The sequence below is a fragment of the Lemur catta genome, chromosome 8, assembly GCF_020740605.2.
Source record: "Lemur catta isolate mLemCat1 chromosome 8, mLemCat1.pri, whole genome shotgun sequence".
Classification (NCBI taxonomy): Eukaryota; Metazoa; Chordata; class Mammalia; order Primates; family Lemuridae; genus Lemur; species Lemur catta.
Window position 1 is genome coordinate 85809911 of NC_059135.1, and position 21127 is coordinate 85831037.

General features: G+C 44.8%; 1 protein-coding gene across 2 annotated transcripts in view; it reads right to left on the reverse strand.

The window, feature by feature from the left end:
* Positions 1 to 21127, reverse strand: part of MGAT5 (alpha-1,6-mannosylglycoprotein 6-beta-N-acetylglucosaminyltransferase) — a 315360-nt gene that overhangs the window by 197278 nt on the left and 96955 nt on the right. The window contains exon 2 of one of the 2 annotated variants that reach the window (XM_045560098.1): positions 1401 to 1780. In XM_045560098.1, the coding sequence (XP_045416054.1) occupies positions 1401 to 1641 (241 nt within the window). In that variant the 5' untranslated portion in view covers positions 1642 to 1780. Of the gene's footprint in view, positions 1 to 1400; positions 1784 to 21127 lie in introns of both variants that reach the window. The other variant, XM_045560099.1, reaches the window with a different exon arrangement.

Below are 21127 nucleotides of genomic sequence, written 5' to 3' on the forward strand. Positions count from 1 at the left end.
TGTGTGTGATCATGCAAATACTAAGCACTGAAAAACAATTTCCACATTGTTCCTTAGAAATAACCATCTTCTCCTTACAAATATATACATATACACACAATAAATATATTTATTTTATATACAGAATTTTGAAAACCAAGTTTTTGGGATCCTTTCAAGAAAGAAAGGATATATGTATAAAAGAATATGATTTCTTGCATTTGAATTCAACCCATGCTGAACTGAACCTCTTGCCGTACATTTCACGAATCGTTTGAATTCTACATATTTCAGGGCACATTCCTTGATTGGAACACCAGCCTTTCTGTACCTCACCAACCTTTTTCAACCTCATTCTTGTATCTCATTTATATTATTTGTTCCAAACACTGAGACCACTGAAACCTCAATGCAATGACTAGATTTACCACTGACCAATAACAAATCATCTTCTACAGAGCAAGTCTGCTACGAGTACTCAGTGGCCACAGGAAAGCTGAGATGTAGATTCTCCAAAACATGGTATAATGTCCTTTGCATATTTCATTTGCAATTTTGTAAGTATTTGTGTATACACATTTTGTGTGTGTATACAAAATATCAAAGATATACACTGAAATGTTAATTATGGCTATTGCCTGTAGTAGACTTATGTGTGATTTCATTTTGCTTGTCTACGTCTTCCAACTTTTTCTATATTAAGCGTAACTTTTGCTAAAAGAAAAATAAGTTACATTCCATATGCATATCTTTTTATATGTATATAAGTATAACTTTTTACTGTATATAACAACGTAAGAATTTAAGGCACCTAAGAAAAATGCAACAAGCACAAAGATTTTTTCCGAAGTGAGGGCAATTAAAGGCAACAGCAAAAAACAAGAGCAGTAAAACCTGAAGAAGCCAAAGGTGACGGCTCTTACCCTGCACATAAGCGCTGATGTCCTGTATATATTGGCAGAAGGGAGGCACACGTTTGGCTCTAGATTTACTGGCTTCCACAGAACATTCCTCCCCACTCTCTAAGGAGTCTCACCTCACCCCCACCCATCTTAATTAAGTTCTGTTTAGGGAAGGACAATAAGAATGTTGGACATTCCCTGAACACACTCCCATATGAGAGCACACAGTCCCAGAGACGTGCTGAGGGAGAAGGAGCTAGAGCAAATACAGCCAGGAGAGCACCAACTGCACTGACCACTGCTCAGAGGGGCAAGTGTCCATGTGCACAAGAGCTCAGAATCCCCAAAAAGGTATTGCTTCAACTTCCTAAGAGTGCCCCTCTGTGTGTCATTCACCGCCCATGCAGCCAGTGGTGAGAGATAGTCAATCCATGACACAACCAAGTTCTGGGAGCCTCTGGGGTCCCTTCAAGGCCACGGCATGCTCCAGTGCAGAGGCCCCGGTGGCACCGCGCTTACCGTAAGCTGTCATGACGCCAGCGTAGGGTCCGTCCACCACGTTCCTGTTTTCTTCCGCCAGAGCCTTGATGTACCTTTTGCTGAGGTCCAGGATCTGCTCGCGCAGCATGGAGCTGCTTTCGGGCTGCGTTCGCTGCTGGATGGTAAAATGCAGGAGCATCATACCCCAAATGAAGCCGAAAGTCACCAGGAAAAAGCCCAGCTTCTGAGAGGACAACTTCCACGGAGTAAACAGAGCCATCGCTCTCCGGCAACTTCACCTGCCCCGGGCTCTCAACGCGTAGAAGGCAGACACGACCTCATGACGCAGGCTGCATGGGCGAGTCCGCGGGCCTCACTCCGGCTCCTGGGTCAGCCAGCGTCCTTCCCTCGCTTCCATTCTGCTGTGAAGGAGGAGGAAAGTTAGCAAAGCGGTCACGACGAACCTCAGCACAATAAACCAGAAGCCATGTTTTCACTTGCAGAGCTCTAAATAAAATGCCACCTCTTTTTAATTTGCTGGTTTGATACCTTAGGATTCCGGGATCTGTAAGCCCAGGGGAAATCTGGCTCGGTGACAAGCAGCTGAGCAAATACGGAAGAGGAAGCGTGTACCTGTGTGTACAGGTGTAGTGGGGCTGTCCAGTCCCGACTGAGGTCAAAACAGGAAGCTTGTTTTGCAAGGTGTGGAGGAGACAAAGATATTTCGCTGGATGTCAGCAAAAACCCACGCGGAGGGTGGAGTCCTATCACCATCAGGTACTTTTGTACGTCTGTAACTTGAGCTTACAAAGTCATTATGTGCTTCTGGCAAGGATTAGGGCATGCAGCTGGCAAGGTGAGCGAGAAAGTGGATGCCCCCTCAGGGGTAATCAGACAAGGAAGGGGGAGAGAGCCCCCGTCTTATTCAAGCATGGCCAGCTTTCATTATCAGCGTTAGGGACAAGATGACTCTCTTGGGGCCACCAGGTAGCCTCTCCCCATGCACCAGCACAGAGAGGACATGCCAGGGGTACAGCCAGTGGTCTTGCTGCTCCAGCTGCGGAATCAAAAACTCCACCTCACTGCTCAGCCGCAGACTGCAGCTCAGGAACCATGGGGCACCCAGCAGGCAGCTTCCCTGTGGTTGTCACTTTCACTCTTGCCATGAGGCAAAATGCGACTGCCAAAGGCAGGGTAGTTTCGATTCTAATGCAGCCAGATCCTATCTGACACCAGCACAGACCAGGCCACCCCTCCCAACAACTGGGGCCTGAGCATGGATCGCAAATGGTTACCGGTATGCCCAGATTTCAACCCCTTCGGCCAGGGTGCTGGGCCAAGCAACCTGCCGGGCTTACACACAGCACTGTTTCTAAGTGCCACTCAAGGGAGAGACTGAGCAACGACCCCTTACAAGGGACTAATGCAAGATGTATTTCAGGGTGTACATATGTTTCAGTTCAAAGGATTCTTCTCTGCAAGAAGCCCAAGAGGAAACGGTAGTAGGACCTTGGAGCCATTAGCTTTCAGAGTGTGCGGTATCTCAGATCTCTGTTGGTCTGCCTGTTTCCCCTTGCCTATCAACGGAGCAATTAGTAGCTGGCTGTACAATCGATAATAAAAGTAAATGGTAAATACATTATAACTATGTCCCAGGCATTGCGATAAACCCTTTTTTATACCTTAGCTCCCTAAATCCCTATAAAAGCCCTATCTGGTAAGAAGTATTAATATGATCGTCTTTGTCTTACAAGAAACAAAAGAAAATAAAGGCAGGAAGATTAACTTGGCAAAGGCCAGCCGTGTGGCAGAGGAGGGATCGTCAGTAAACCACACCCCATGTCCCCTGGCCATTCCCGCTCCCCTAGGGGCCTGTTTGTATATGGTCAAGAATGGTTTGCATATGCTTAGAGGATTATGAAGAGCAACAAGGAAAAATATGTAACAGACATACCACGTAGCCCCAAAAGCCTAAGACATTTACTATCTGGCCCTTAACAGAAAAGGTTTGCTGACCTCTGAATACTAGGCCAGTGGTTCTCAAAGTGTGGTAAACTCAGGGCCAGCAGCATCCCAGTGAGAAATGCAAATTCTCAGGTCCCGACCCATACCTACAGAAGCAGCAGCTCTGGGCCATGAGGCCCACAGTCTGTGCTTTAACAAGCCCTCCAGTTGACTGTGTGCATGGTTACATTTTAGAGCCTCTGATCCAGACAGACAGACGTTCTATCACTACACCACACCAACATGATGCCAATACCGTGAGGCTCAATCTCCATCTCACACTACTTTAGAAATTCCTCTGCCCCATCACACCCTGTGCACCTGCTGGTCTGCTCATCACCACAAACACCGCACGGCCTTCTTCAGTCATCTCCTCCTCCCTAGCCCTCTCTTTTCTGTATCAGGCTGCCAATCCAAACCCAGCCTGCTTCCCGCAGCCCCAGTCCCACCTGCTTCAGACCACTGTCCCCACGGCTCCAGTTGGCAATGCTCCCTTTCCCAGTCTGAAGTCTGACAGTGGAATACTATTCAGCCATGAAAAATAAACCCTGCCATTCATAGCAACACAGATGAACCTAGAGAACATCATGGTAAATGAAATGAGCCAGGCAGAGAAAGACACATACTGCATGATCCCACTCATATGTGGGAGCTAAAAGGTTAATCTCATAGAAGTAGAGAGTGGAATAATGGTTATCAGGGGACAGGGAGGGAAGGGAGGGGGACAGGAAGAGCTTCGTCAATGGGTACAAAGCTGCAGTTAGTGTTCTGTTGCATCATAGCATGACTACAGTTAGTATATTTCAAAACAGCTACAAGAAAGGATTTTGAATGTTCTCACCACAAAGAAATAAGAATTCTTTAAGGTAATGGATATGTTAATTACCCTAAATAGATCATAACACAATATATACATGGATCAAAACATCATATTGTATCACATAAATATGCATGATTATTCTGTCAATCATAAATTTAAGAAAATTTTTTAAAGGGGGGAATAATAAATAAAGGAGTATCATGGGTTTAAAAGAACAAAAACTCATCTGTCTACCTTAGATTGTTCACCACTTTCTATGCGGGACCCCATTACATCCTTTAAGGGACACCCACCCCACACGTACACACCCCTTCTCTGAGACACACACTCATCACAGGGGCACAATGGACCACCTGCTGACCAGGAGACCTGGTCATCCAGGCACCATGGCAGGTCACTCGGCCCTTCTAAAGGCAGGCCAGCTGAACAGCACCTTCTGCAAGTACGTGCTGAGCACCTGCTGCTGTCAGGGACAGGAACTGAACAACGAGCAAGATGGAGTTCCCACCCTTGAGGGCCATCCCGCTAACTAGGTGCTGCCCCCAATTCCTCAGGAAGTGGCTGCACTTCCTTTTTGATAACCCAGACTCATTAGTTCATCTACCCCAAGACTGGAGGGACTTTCCCAGGGCAAGTAAATGAGGTGCTCTACCAAGACAGACAGTCTTCTGCTCACTTGCCTCAACTGCTTCAGAAGAAAACATCCATCACTGGGGCAGCAATTACCTGTTCACTTTCAGACGGGAGGCCGCGCTCCACTTCCTCAACCAACCCCACAGACGAGGCTGCTCAAAAGGTGCAGAGTTTAAGCAAAAGGAAGGCCTAGGACCAGGAACTGAACAAGGGATTCACCAGAAAGTAGAGGCTTTCCCACCTTTGCCTGGGACAGGGTCAGAACCACCTAGATGGTACATTCCAGGGGTGAGAAGAGGGCCAGGAACCCCAGACTGGGTCAAATTATTCCAGCTCAGAGACATGCAAATTTGGAGTAAAATTTCTAATTATAAGGAGTTCAAGTACAGTTCTGATTACTGAGGGCCTAGATTTTAAAAGACTGCAGAACTGTCAGGAATTTTTTTTTTTTTTTTTTTTTTTTTTTTTTGAGACAAAGTCTCACTTTGTTGCCCAGGCTAGAGTGAGTGCTATGGTGTCAGCCTAGCTCACAGCAACTTTAAACTCCTAGGCTTAAGAGATCCTACTGCCTCAGCCTCTGGAGTAGCTGGGACGACAGGCATGCACCACCATGCCTGGCTAATTTTTTCTATATATATTTTAGTTGGCCAGATAATTTCTATTTGTAGTAGAGACGGGGTCTCGCTCTTGCCCAGGCTGGTCTCGAACTCCTGACCTCGAGCGATCCACCCGCCTCGGCCTCCCAGAGTGCTAGGATTACAGGCGTGAGCCACCACGCCCAGCCAGGAATGTTCTTTTCTATAGTGGAATCTAGAGTTTGAAATAACAGAAACCACATCAGCAGACACAAAGCACACGTAGAGAATGATATTGTAATTTATGTCTATGAGGCCTATTAAGAAGACAGACTTTAAGACTTTTCCAAACCATTATTCAGGAGCCACCCCCATCTCCCACAGTAATAGGAGGATAATGAGGAGGAAACAGGACACCCATCCTCACAGAGAGTCTGGGTGCCATAAAAGGCCAATGATGATCATCAGTAATGGACAGCCAATTAATGGAGAAGACCCAGACCAACAGTGATCAAAAAGTTATTGCTCAAGCGAACAGTCTGCGTGCCTCCAGACGCCCTAACAGCTGGGTCCTCTAGCTAAGTGCACAAAAGGCACTATATAAAGTGGATCTCAGAAGCCCTTGTTGCCAACTGGAGTAATGACTGCCCAGGACCACGACTTTATCAATTCACCTCCAGAAAGTAGTTGGCACCAACTCTGGTTACTGTATTAACCACCCCAACATACATCCCCCTCTATCCGTCTACTTCCTAAAGGACTAGCATTCACTTTCCTCCTTCCCATTCACTCCTCAACACAATAAAATCTGGCTTCCACCTTTCCAAAAGTTGTCAAAGATCTTTGGCAAGGAAAGGCGTCAGTTCTTGTTAAAAACAAAACAAAACAAATACAAAACCATGAAAGCATGCTCGACATCATCAGTCATTAGCAGAAATGCAAATCAATACCACAATGAGATACCAACTTCATACCCATCAGGATGGCTATAATTTTAAAATACAAATAGGAACAAACGGTTGGTGAGGATGTGGAGAAGTTAGAACCCTCATATACTGTTGGTGGGAATGTAAAATGGTACAGCCAGTGTGGATAACAGGCTGGCAGTTCCCCAAATAGGTAAATACAGAGTTACCATATGGCACAAACAATTATGCTCCTAGGAATTCTCCCAAGAGAAATGAAACATGTGTCCAAACAAAAACTTGTACACAAAATATTCACAGCAGCATTATTCATAATAGACAAAAAGCAAAACCACCCAAATGTCTATCAACTGAGGAATGGATATGTATGCAGTGAAATATTACTTGGCCATAAAAAGGAATGAAGAATTGCTATGCTACAGCACGGATGACCCCTGAGAACATCACACTAAGTGAAAAAGACAGTCACAAAAGACCACATGCTGTGCAATTCCATTTATATGCAATTCTAGAACAGGGAACTCTATAAAGGCAAAAAATACATTAGTAGTCACTTAGGGCTGGAGAGGTGGAGAGTGGGGGAATTGGGAGGGGGTAGCTAAGGCACTCAGGGTTTCTTTTAGGGGTAACAAAAATGCTTTAAAAATTGATTGTGGTGATGGTTGCATAATTCCGTGGATATAGTAAAAGCCATGGAGTTGCACATTTGAATGGGAGAATGGTAGGATATGTGAACCATCTCTCAATAAAGCTGTTTTTTTCTACCTCTGAAGCTGGGGGGAGGAGGAGGAGCTCTGCTTGGAACAGGGGCATGAGCCCCACCGGCCCCCTGCAGCCTTTTCCTTCCTCCCCACTGTACAGCCAAGACCAGGCTTAAGGGCTGGCCTGGGGCCTGGCGACAGAAGGAAATGACAGAGTAATCTGCCTCCAGGTCGCCAGACATGGCTGCTCTTACAACCTCCAGGTCATCCTCATAGGCTTCCCTGGAGATGGCTCCTGGCCCACCTTGTCTAGTAGATGCCGATTCCTCGACCCACCTGAGAACACTGGGAAGCAGCCCAGTTCCAAAGCAGCAGGAACCAGACTAATGTGAGGCAGTTTTTCCAGGTGGCCACTCATGTCTTGGAGGCCCCATTTCTTACACCAGGACCTTCCTCTTCAGAGGATGAATGAAAGTAGAAATGCCCTTCCCTTCAGAATCAACGCCAGCCTCAAGCGCAGAGATCTGGTCTTTTCCAACAGCCCCACAGGACGATGGCATCACAGCCCGCTGATGCCATTCAGGTGGGAGGGTGCTGCTCTAACTCAGCTCACAGACATCTTCTGTCCTCACCATGCACCACCTAACTACTTCACAGCCCTCTGTAAATGGAGGATATTGGGCTCACCTTTAGCTGCATCCTGTGCAGTAACATTCACGAATCCTAAGTCTCCCGTGTTTAGCCAGGAAACTAACCTTAGGAACTGACCTTAGGAAATCCCACCCTTATCTCCGGCCTCACAACTCCACGCTGCCTCCTGCATAAAGCCTCCCATGGCTCCCTGGACCGAGGAGAGCACCACCTGCTCAGAGTGCTCACTGCAGTTTGTGCTCCTTCTGAAGAGCTTCTCACCTACTCTATAGGATGAACCTGTTTCATCTCTCCTATGGAGTCCCCGGTCCCCAAAGACAAGAAATGCTGGCGATGGCCACACCTTGCACGGAGTGGGCAGTCACTGAAGTGTCTGCTAGACGAAAGGACAGGATGGTGCAGATGAGACGAAGAGACACAGATGAGCAGCAACCTGGAAGACCTCCCTTCTGGAGCCAGGCACAGGACGCTGGGCGTTCTGACACTACATCTGCACCTTACCTGTTGGAAACTTTTACCCCAAGATCTTGTCCCATAGCAGTGAAAAATCATTGTGCCCTTGAATAGGTGGGGTTAAACTAAAAGTGGTATGGTGGCAGAGAGGTATTAACAGAGAAGAAAATGGGGAAAAAAAGCTCCAGAAAAGAATTCTAGAAGGGGCAGGGCAGTGCTACTATGCGAACAAAAAGATGTTCCCCAAGACAAGGGGTTGGAGGGGAAAAAGCAGGGGACCCTCCCTAGGAAGCCACTTGTCTCATCACTGTAAGCCAAGATGATCATAGGAAAGGACACAAGAAAGGCTGATGGGGGGAGCTGAAAGAACCCCGCGTCAAACACCCGAAATCTTTGATCTGCGGCTCGTTCTACCCATTGGCATTGTGTGATCCTAGACAAGCCTATCTTAGTTTCCGCACGCATAAAATGTTATATGCACAGATGGAAATAACATTCATTAGGGACCAGGCAGCTGGCGGGCAGGGGATGCGTAAATTCACACCTAATGGGTGCAGTGCACACTGGGGGATGGGCACGCTTGTAGCTTTGACTTGGGCAGTGCAAAGGCAATTTATGTGACACCAAAGTGTTTGTGCCCCCATAATATTCTGAGATAAAATATATGTATAAAATTTTTAAAAAGAATTAGAAAAAAATGCAGAAAGTTCTAGAACCACAGAACACTGTTAGAGCTGGATGAGTAGAGGTGTGTGAGCCAAGTTACTGGTTGTTCTCAAACTGTGTTCCAAAAGTCTTCAAGGGTTCCCAGAGATATTTCAGAGGCTCCACAAATGTTTCACTTGAATTTTGTTTTTATTTAAAATGTTTTTTAAAAAATTTGTTTGAAAAAAAATTTACACGCGAAATCCTAGGACAACAGAGACAATCGAACATATCAACTTATACTGTAGAAGCTCAGAACAAAACTGCCCTGGCTACTCCTCTGTATACAGAGTTGGAACTTGGAATTTCTATGTCATTGGTCAGGAAGTTAATGTTCGGCAGTGGTCTTTTTTGCTCATTTATTGAAATTCAGGCCCACACATCTATTTATATAGAATTGTCCACAAAGAACACTACCTTAATTAAACACTAGGTGAGCTTTAGTCATACATTTTAAGCTTCAGAGGCTTTCTGCCTAGTTCCACATTGTAAGTGACAATCGTCTTTAGGCATTAATGATTTGACTTTGAAATAATTTCCACTACTTTTTCCAGCCTGTCTCAATTTACATTAAGAGCAAATTAGAGTGCTTGGCCAACTTCTTAAAAATAGTGGACATTCCCATTCATAATCAGGTAAATCTGGGCTTCCACTACTCTGAACCAAAACGTGGTACAGAAATCAGCCAGGTGCTAACCTCACAATTGACTGCACACCTTCTTACCAAACTCCTGATTCTATGCAGAGCAGCTCAACTTTGAAGAAAACGGAACACATTAAAATGCATAGAATACCTTTACACAGACTGGAAGACTACAATCAATTCTTGCTTAGGAAAATAATAATCAAGTGCAAACCCTCAATTTACAGAGGAAGACACTGAAGCCCAGAAAATCATACATCTTCCAATGAAAGTCAAAATCAAACCAGCACCCAAGTCCTGTCTCCTGATCCTGCATGGTCTCCACCAAACCGAGCTGAGCCAGCCGCCTGCAGAAAATCAGAAAGGAAGAGACCTACCTATTAAGATGTGAAACCCAAACCAGAAACCATCGTCCTGTGACATTAAAGAGCTGTGAGTCTAATGCAACGTCCCAACCTTGACGGGTTGGGAGAATCGACAGGTAGGGAGAAAAATGAGAATTTGCAGAGTTTGGGGTATAAGGAAGACAGACGGAATGGGGGAGGGGGATTCTTCCTTTAAACATGGTGTTCGAAGGGGCAGCAGAGAAGGAGCGAAAGACAAGGAAAGCCGTTTTTTCCTCCCCAGGTAAGTCCAAGTTCCTGGGAAGCAGCTTTGAGGTGGTTCACTCCCCTGATGGCCCAGTGCCACCAACCTGAGCTCAATCATAGGGCCCACTCGGCAGCTGCCCAGACCCCATGTGTGACTCCCTGACAGCTGTGACAGCCACTGCACCGTCTTCCAGTCGCAGGCAGCAAAGCGGATCAGGAGCAAACCGTGGTGCTGCCCAGCAACAGCTACAAGCAGAGACCCTATTTTCACTTTCACGACCTTGTTCCTGTTCTTTATAAACGGGAAAAACACATTCTAAACAAAAACAGTCTGCTCCCATTAGAACTGGCTAAACTAGTCTTATTTTGAGTCACTAACTGAAAGACCCCAGCTAAACCAGCACATCTGGTATTCCTGGGAGGCTTTTCTAACGTCTGGGTTTTAAACAGCCCATCCCGTTGTACGTTTGAAGGGGTCAAAGCAGTTACAGTCCTGTGCCCAGAGTTTTCATTCACTGTGGACATTTGCATTCTTCCTGTGGGCAAGGAAGGGAAAACCTCCAACTCCACCCACCTGAAGTGGATGTTGGCCTTGCAGTGACGCTGTCCACTGCGTGGAGTTCAGAGGTCTGTATCTGGCATCAACAGCAAAGTTAGTTTCCAGACACTGCAACAGGGCTGGTGAACCTGGACCCAGAACACGCACTCTCCCCGCCCTCCCCTGCCAGTCTTCCACCCCCATCCAGCTGTCCTCAGCCACGTGTCTCCGTCTCCACTAGAGGGCGCAGAGGGGCAGGGAAAACAGTCCGAAAGGAACATTGGATGGTTTTATTCAGACTTAGCCTCTTTGGATGTGCACGTTACTGGCAGGTGCACAAAGGAAAAAGGACAAGAGTGAGAAGGAATCTGTGGCGGCTGGAGCACGTAGAATCTTCACGTGTGCCGTGAGTTTCATTCACCAAGCCCACAGGTTATTCACAGCTGGCAGAATTTCCCATCAACCAAAAAAGGAAACCGCAGCAACCCCAAGAATTCTGAAAATACCTACCAAACCAAGACAAAAAGCACAGGTCCCTGAAAAATGAAATAAATCCCTTTAATCCAATGTTTCTCCATTTTTGCACAGTTGACATACGAACCTGAATAATTCTTTGTTGCCAAGAACTGTCAGAAGTTTAGTAGCACTGCTGGCTGCTAGCCACTAGATGCCATTAGAGCCCTCCAATAACCCTCCACGACTCGGGTGTTGTGACAATCAGAAATGTCTCCCAACACTGCCAAATGCTCCTTGAGGACAGAAACGCCCTGGTCAAGAGGCACTGCCCTAATTGATCAGCAGGACCTAATCCACCCACGGGAAGGCACTCAGAGGTCCACCCAGACAGCCAGATCGCGGAGCGAGACAGAAGCAGACCAAGGTGCACTTGAGAGTCCATCACCAGCTCGGAAGACCAGCAGGCTCAGCTTGTGCTGAGGCTATGGAAGCCATAGAAAGAATACAGGGGCCGATTCCTGATGCTGTCCAAACCTGACTGATAATAGGTCTCATTTTCCTCCACATCCTCCAGTGCCACCACTGTCTTGGCACACCAGCCAAGGAGCTCGTTCTTAGGCTGGCTGTGCCTGCATTTACTAATTAATATATGGCACTGGTGGTCTGCTCCACAAAGCTTCTAGTCTATAAATCAACAGGCACAGGAAGAAGGCTTTGAGAGGACCAAATCTAGACGATGCTTCACCAGTCTCAAAAAAATAAATAAATAAAGAGAGCTGGGATTGTCATCTGGCCTCTGGCCCAGGAAGCCATGAACAGGCTTTGATGATAGGTCGATAATGACCCTCTAAGAAGAAAGAAACAATCATCTGTGAAAAGATCCCACAGCCTGTCAATTTGTCAGGTAGGTCTCCTCAACACTGAATGAAAATACTCAAAAGATTTGCTTCGGTGCACAGCCAAAGGGCAGTAAAGCCACAAAGAAATTTTATGATGAACCTTTTCTCTGAAGATCAGACTTCCAGCAACTCTCTACATCTAAAAATCACCCATGAATGATTCTGGTAAAAGAAAATCACGGTCCAAAAATCTCCAAATTTTTTTTCCAGAATGTGCTAATGCCTTTAAGATAAAGCTCATCATTCAACAACTGCTCCCTCAACCCTACAGCCCAATCACCCCTACCACAAGGACCCCTGTCTTTCACCTAGGGAGAGCACAGGCTAGGTGCCCAGGAGTGTACTAGTTGCCCTATCTGCAGAAATGGGACAGCCCTCCAAAAATGCGATTTGATAAAGGCCAGCTGGTTAAAAAATGTAACTAATAAGTAAAGAGGTACCTGTGTGTATGCACACACATGCATGATCTCAGGTGACCATTCAGGCTTATGGAGTTTAAACTTATAATGAATTTGTCACTTCTAAAATAAGGCCACAGTATATCCACTGGAGCACATGGCTCCAAGCTTTAGCCGACCCAGGGTCGTATATGCCCCAAATCTGAATTTTCTTAAAGAAGAACTCAGGTCGGATACTGGTTGATATAAGTTCACTTGTTCCTCAATGTATAAGCCAAGGTCAACTCTCCAAATACTGCAAATATCTTGGGTCAGCTTGGCTGGTATCTGGTCACAAACACTCTGATTGCACAACTGATAAATTAGCTCAAGCTAAAAGGGAGCACCCCAGGAGAGTTTCCTGTTCTCAGAGTTAAGAACTGATTAAACCAGGGCCTATCAAACAACCTCAATGCACTTAAGAATCACCTGGGCTGCATTTTTTTTTTAAAAAAAAAAAAAAAGATGCCCAGCTCTCACACCCAAACACATTGACTTCATTAATTTGAGGTGTGCCCAAGCGAAGGTATTTTTAAGCTATGTGATTTTAATACACAGCCAAGCACGACGTTTATTAAAAGATGTTCCTTTTACCAACTCTGTGGGTCCTATCTAGTGGGACCCAAAATGTTATCTATTCCCATATTTCAAGAGATAAGCTCTCTGTTCCCTATAAATGTAGATCTGCTGGCTTACTAGGTAACGCATCTGTAAGGTAGGCTGGTTTTCTCCTTAAAGAATCACAAGCTGGTCTTCTCAAGCCAATGCCCTGCTCAAGCAGCCAGACTTTCAGTCTACTCTGGAGCCTGGTCGGATCATCCCACACCATGGAAGAACTCGCAGAGAATAACACTGGACCCACATGGTTTTTGTTAACCTCTCCTGTGCATTTGGCTCCAAAGATGAGAAATGATTTGAAGCTAACCCAATGGCCTCAACTCCTACCAATGCTGCTAGTAGCCCGCACCTCTATATAACCTTGCTACTGGCACTCTGGTCTGTGGACCCACAGCACTGAAATAATCTAGTAGAATGTTAGAAATGCAAATCTCAGACCCAACCCCAGACCAATGGAATCAATTGGTGTCTATAATAAGATCACAAGATTATTTGTTTGCATATTAAAGTTTGAGAAGCACTAGCTCTTTATCTTATCCAGAATAGTAAGAACCGTGGTAGATCAGATGCTAATTTCCAGTGAGGGATGACAGAGAATATGGCACAATTTTGCTTTTCACAACATGCACAGAACTTAATAATTTGGCATCACTTTTGAATAAGCTGGATGTGTGTCCTCCTGACACACATCCAACAGAGATGAGAATTATATACAAGATGGCATGGTTTGATCACTGCTAACTAGGAGTGCGTATAGGACAAAGAATTCTGCTTTACAGGTGATGACCAAAGGAAAGGATTTTGATCCAGTAGGCTAAAAATCAAGGACACAGCTTGGACACATGTCTTCCAATATTTAAGTCTGTTATACCAAACAACTTCCACATAGCAAAGAACCTCATGCAGCTACCCCGCACACACTTTGCATAGCTCAAAGTTAGACGTCATAGGGGGTCTGAGATTTTGTTGTTTTATAATTGCCAAAGCGCTTGCTGTAGGACACATTCTTACCAATCACAAGTTCTTTCCCAGCTGACTTCAAAGCATAACAGCCTTCAACTGAGGTAAGTATGCTCAGTGGGTGCCTTAGTTTTGCATAAGAGGATGTCAACCAATAGTTAAAAGTTTCTGGACATGTTTCTAATTTTGATATTTTCCAGGGCATATAACAGTGACTTCATGGCCACTGAAAGCCTTTCAAAGTTTGGCTGAAATAACTGTATTTGAAAGATGACTTAAGGGATACGTACAATCCATCTGTTGTTCTAGGTCAGCTTTGACCAACCTTTTATGACCAATGAGCACCTTTAACAGTAATCTCTCTCTCTCTCCTACACACACATCCCTACCCCACAGGAACTTTTTAATCATTTTTACATATATACAATAAATGTAGGGCATTAAAGCAAAATCATAATTCATTTTTGGAATAAGATATTAAATTTTATGAAGTTCATTCATTTTGATACTATCTTTGCTAATGTTCCAAATGATCAATGACAAATTTATTTTTCGCCCATCTAACCTAACACACAGCATTTAGCTATGTCAGAAAAAAGCATAATTTGTTAATAAAATCCATTCCAAATTTACATTAGCATACATTTGGTACAGGGACCAAATGTATATTCAAAACCGGATAGCAATTGTACTATCAGCTCCGGCATCAAAACTGACAAGAAACTGCCTAGGTGTTTGGATTTCTTGCATCTGGGATTTCAAAACAAATCAAATGGTTTATAAAGGGAGGACTCCTTACACTTCCTCTGGACATGTTTTCATGCGGAGCATTTGCTCCATTTCCCAGGAAAAAACCGGGTAAGAACTATGCAGGGCTCCTTTTTTGGAGCACTCACAGTTCTTCCAGGGGAGGAATGACAGTATCTCAGCTTGAAGGGACTACTGGATGGATACACTCTTTCAGTTCCTGCTCCCAAGGGTCAAATGGGCAGGGCACTCAAGCCCACCCACAGGCAGCCACCGGTGGGTGTGAAGATCCCACCTGGGGTGGATCAGGATGTCTTGCGCCCAAAACATCTTCCAACTCTTGCTTTACGCTGATAAAACTGGTATTTTAATTTTAGTCTAGCTTCTTCAATTCCCTCCAGTTCAGAACCAGAAGGGAAGAAGGGAGTGATTAATTGACATCTCCAAACCCCCATAAGTTTATTTTTATATTTCTTTCAGTTTTGTTTCTAAATATCAGGCTAAGACAGGTGGTTTTCGGCAGTTATTTGAAAGCATTTCTCCACAAAGAACGTGCTGCAGGTGTATAAATCTTTAGTCCTAATAAATTAAAAGAAAAAAATGATTATAACAGTCATAATATTTTCTCTTTCTAAATATTGATTTCTAAAAATACTAAAATGTCTAAAAAGACATGCCAAAAGAATTTTGATCAGATGAATGCAACTTTTGACTAGAGGGAAGATAATAAGGAAGAAAATCCGAAGAATTATTGTATAATCCTCAATAGTTTATACTTTGATCTAAGTCTTCCTAATGTGTCCTGTCTTTAACCAACACTCCATTAAGAACAAACCTTTTTATCATAATGTAACATATAATGGTCAAAAACCTTATGGGTTGCCAGACAGAACACTCTCCCAACTGCCACTACCCACCAGACCCAAGCTCTTGATAAATACTGGCAGCCTCTCACACTCTTCCACCTTAAAGGGATATCAGGAATCATGTATGTGAATACATATTTTATGACCTTCAAAGACAGAAGTGGTAAAAGAGTTTCACATGCATTACTTTCACGCAGAATGAAAGCAAAAATCCCTGGGGTAACAAGCATCAGATGAGAATTGCTGCTCTAGGTATTCCAAATTCCTGCATTTGGTCTGACCATGGACCACATGGCTTGGAAGAAATCAAAGCAATGCATATTTGACCTAAAATGAAAAAAAAAGCCAGGTGAACGAAACATACCATTGCGCTTACTGTAATGTGCCAATGGCTTTTCTCATTACACCCCAGGTACACAGGAACATTTAAGAGAAGAAAGTTCTTTCATCTCAGTATCAAGAATATTCATTCTAGGCATCGGAACAACTGGTTGGATTTTACTAGATTGATACAGTAAAACATAATTAATGGTGGTTTCCCTTCAAGAGAGCTATTAGGAAAAGCTCACCGTCCATTTCCAGGAAGTATGTTGGAGTCCACTACATGTATTTTTATTGCATTATATGTTTTAATCCTTTTTGGAACGTATCATGACAATAACAATTAAACAAAAGAACAAGACAGCTGTGGTAGGCAGAACAACGGCTTCCCAAATCCATCCGTGTCCTCATCCCTAGAACCTGTCATATTACCTAGCAAAGGGGAATAAAGGTATCAGATGGAATTAAGGTTTCTAATCAGTTGACTGTATGAGAGGAAGATGACCCTGGGTTACCCTGGTGGGCTCAGTATCATCACAAGTTCCTTAAAAGTAGAGGAGGGAGACAGGGTAGGCCAGAAGAACACCACAGTTTCTTCTCAAGACCTCTCTGACTACTAAGTGATTTGCATAAATCAAGGACATTAATTTAACAAGTCTGATTATTTGGTTTCTCCGGTAACCTTTGGTTCTACTATAGTAGTAATCAGATAATAAAGGTGACCGTGCCAAAAAGAAACTGCTAACACTGAGGGAGAAAGCCCAAGATAAATGGAGCAGAAAAGGACAATAGTTTAGGGCCATTTAGCCTCAGGACAACAGCCTCTTGTCTCAGGACTGCCGGAGGCATCACACACCACCACCCACACGATTTGTAAAGGAGACAGAATACAAACTTGCGGGAGGGTTCCTGAAAATTCACACAGCTGAATTTCTAACTGACAATGACAAATAAATGAGACATCAGGAGGTGTGGGGAAAGCACAAATTGGGTCAAATGCCAGATGCCGTTTACTAATCACGTTGCCTCTCCCCTGAACCCAAGTTTCCACCGAACTCTATCCTCTATGAAGGTAGGATTGTCTTAATTATCACTGTTACAAAGCTAACAGCCATGAACAACAATCTTGAATAGATACCTTCTCTTGTAATGCTCACTCTAAGCCTACGAGGTGGGTGGTGACCATCTCCATTTAGAGTGGGGGAAACTGAGGCATGAAGAGCTACCAATCTATTCAAGGTCACACAGCTACCAGGTGGACGAGCTGCTACTCTGGGTGTGCAGCTCCTTCACCAGCGCTCTCTGATGCCGCCGCCCCTCTCAGAGCTGCACAACTAGGTCTCCAAACTTAGGAAACAAATAAATGGAACAGATCTGAGAAAAATAAATGGATTAAATCCCTTTATGTGGCATGTAATAATAAACACTTAATAAATATATGTTGATTTCCTTTGAGTGACAGGCTTTTCCTTCCATTTCATCAAGGAGACCCCACAAGCCAACTATTCACAAATGAAGAGCCAGGAGGTATATCAATTCCAACCTGGAGAATGTTTCAAAAAACACAGTCCTGAGCAGTCTCTCTCCTTTGTCCTCCCCCCCAAATTCTGCTTTTGTTATTGTGGGTCAGGCTTCTGTCTGCAGATTAAGAAAGAAAACTTCCCAGGCGACCCTGCAAACACTTAACTCTATTCTTCCCCCAGCCCAGCCAGCCAAGAGCATCACTGCTTGGAGGTGTCTTTAGAATCCAGAAGGGTTGAGAGTGAAGTCTCACAGTAGGGACTTAATTTCAAAGACCTCAGGAGGCAAGAGTAAAACTCAGGCTATGAGCAAAACAGATCTGCTATTAGAACTCAGGAGCCAGGTACAGAATAAGAGGGCAAAAGCTCACACTCACTCTCTCTCTCTCTCTCTTCTCTACCTACCCTACTTAGAACTCAGAGGCTACATCCTGGGGAAGAGGTGAGATTACTAACACGTATCACGAGTTTAGAAAGAGATAGCAATCTTACTATTACATCAAAGTGACATTAGTGTATTTTCTACAGAATGTAAACTAGATAAAAGGGCAGTAAAAGGTCCACTAGAGAGTCACAACCCCAGCAGACAAATACTCAGGGAAGCAGCTTGCTGGGTGCTATGTACTGAGGAGAAAACAGTGAAGGTTCAAGAGACAGTTCCTGCCCTTAGAGACACCCTCCACCCACCCACAGGGTCGGCCAGAACCCAGAAGATCTATCAGCAAGTCTCAAAGACTTGTGGGCTGCAAAGAAGCCGTAGGAGGTTTCATGGAGATGCTGTGGCCCAAGTTGGGCTTCATCTCTTCATCATCCCTCCAACTAACGTCAAGCCCCAGGCTAGACACTGAGGATAAACGGTGAACAAAAAGCAAAGTTCCAGAAACCATGGACTGTGAGCTCCAGGCTTTCTCTGCAGGCACAGTCCTGGGGAAGAACAGCTGGATCGAAAGAGCATCATACACAGAGGACTGGGGGCAGAGCTCTGAACCAGCCATTCAACCTCTCAGAACCCTGGTTCCTGTCTACCCATAAAATTAAGCAGCATACATAGGTGGTGTCTAAGTCCCTTCCATTTTAAGTTTCAAATGAGAAAAACAGTCTTATTTACTAGCTACTTGAATTTTTTAATAATTCAGGGTGGTTACACTCATAGCCCAGGATGTGGGCCTGGTAGGAAGGGCGGGGGGAGATGATGGAAATTGATTTACAGTAAGAGAACTGCAGATGAATGAAGTCATTATGCAAAACAGAAAGCCACCAAAGTGCCCCCTCCCCTTTTATCCCTTGCCTCAAAGACACTAAATCTATGTCACCTGCTTCTCATGGCCACTAGATTTATAAGCCCATTAAAAATACTTTTATAATCACTCCATGCAAAAAAAATGACAATTATTATAATGATTTAAGTGCCTACAGCAGTACAGCAGGATCTGGGGGGAGTTTATTAATACCTTGGCAAAACGTGCCATGAATATGTCATCGGATGTTCATTTAGAAGTGCCCTGATTTTCCCCAGTGAGTTAACATTTAACTCGTGGTGTGACTGTGCCTATCAACCGGATCAAGTTAACAGTTTTCTCAACTCCTCTGCTCTATGGCTCTTCTTTCTCCATCAAAACCCACCCGGGCATCATAAGCACCTTGGGAGACATTTTAAATATTAACACATTCAATACAAATGCTAGCCCTCCCCCCTCTCCAAGATTATGATTCAGTGGGTCTGGGTAGGGCAAGGAAAGCAATATAATTTTAAGCACCTCTTGATCTGGTGAAACATCAGCTTAAAAAAAAAAAGAAAAGAATTTTAAGCACCCAAAATTCTGAGAGATAGTGCCAGGGTTGAGAAATATTGATCTGTCTACCTTCCCAGGCAGATAATAAATGAACATGGGGGAAAGTGAGGAGAAAAAAGGTCTGCGGGGGGAGAGTGGCAGAGAAGAGAGGAGAGGAGCCGTGCTGAACAGGAGACCAGGGACCCCATTCAGAGAGGGCAGCCACTTCTCCACTCAGATCCCTGGACAACCTGAGCGGACTCAGCAGGGAGAGGCCAGATCGTCTAACCTTCCAGAGAAGCCAGAAACCAGACTTGTGGTCAAATCTCTGTATTTTTAAATGTTGACAGATTAAAAAAAAAAAAATTATGGGTGGGCCAAATAAAACACATCCGCAGCTTTCTCTGCTGATCACCACGTTGACTGAGCACTTGATGATGTGGCAGCTGTGGAGCCTTGGAGAAAGACGAAAGCGGAATTCAAGACCTCGAGTTCAGGGGAGTTTGCAGTCTCAACTGCTCAGTCCACCTCATTCCAGCTGTTTGTTACTTTATCCTAATTGCTCAGCCATTCTCAACTTCCTAAACAGTAGTTGTCCTCAATTATATATGACTCCTGATCATCACTTTGAAAGGTTTCAGAGCACTAGCCTGCTGGCCTCACTCACTGCCCAACACAAGCTTCTGACCTACTCACTCCTAACTGTAAATCCTAAGAAACTGGAAGGGAATTTAAAAGGTCACCCAGTCAGAGACATGCAGGTCCCAGGATCCAGAAAGTCCAAGTGATTTGCCCAGGGCCACAAAGACGGTTGAAGGTAGGGTGACCCATTTGTCCCAGTGTCGGCACTGGAAGCCCCTGCCTGGGAAACCCTCTGGTCCCAGGCAAAGTGGGATGACTGTCACCCTGGCTGAAGAGCACAGCCACACTGTCATCTCTTGTGCATCTAGCCCCATCATCTTATCATTCTTGCTACATATACACGTATTTGACTTTTAGCTTTATGGTTTGTTCCCAGTTAAGATTCAAACTCCTCGAAGGAAGAGATTTAAGTCCTCTATGAATTAAGTACTTAGTATCTGCTGGAAATAGTCCTTGAAGTCTCCACAGTGGATGAAGATGCCTGCTAGTGGCGTCCTTGGAAATTCTAGGCTTTACTGCTCTAGGAATTCTCTCTGAAGAACCTGAAAATCTTGACCACCCCTCTTCCCCCAGCCTCCCTCTAAGCCCCCAAATAACTGCACTTCACCACTCGTTTTGTGTTTTGTTTTTTTGAGAAAGGGTCTGTGTCTCCCAGGCTAGAGTGCAGTGGGATCGTCACAGGTCACTAAGGCCTCAAATTCCTGGGTTCCAGAGATCCTCCCACCTCAGCCTCCTGAGTAGGCTGGGACTACAGGCGCACACCACAACTTCCGGCTAATTTTTTCTATTTTTGGTAGAGACGAGTGCTCAGGTTTGTCTCGAACCCCTGACCTCAAGCAATCTTCCCACCTCGGCCTCTCAGAGTGCTAGGATTACAGGCAGGAGACACGGCGCCCAGCCAGCTTCACCACTTCTTTAACAAAGCATGAGAAATACACAGAAATGACTCCAAGGAGCAACTGTCAAGCTGGGTTCTTCCTTCTCTCCTTGGACCACAAAGTCTCCCTCCTCTAATGCGGTTATTACACACCATGAAAGGACATAGCATCTCGTGTGTTCCGAATTCTCCACTCAGAGATACACCTCAGAAAGCAGCTTCTCAGCTGTGAAAGAAGTCAGCCTTTGCAGTCCTCTCTCAAAAGCCTGCTTTGGAATTATTCTAGAAGGCCAGAGCTGAACCCAGAGAGTTTTGCATGGCTGCAGAGGCAGCCTGGTGTGGGAGAAAGGCCTGGGAATTAGATCCACATTCAGACATCAGCACTGACATAAACTAGCCCTGTGCCCGCTTT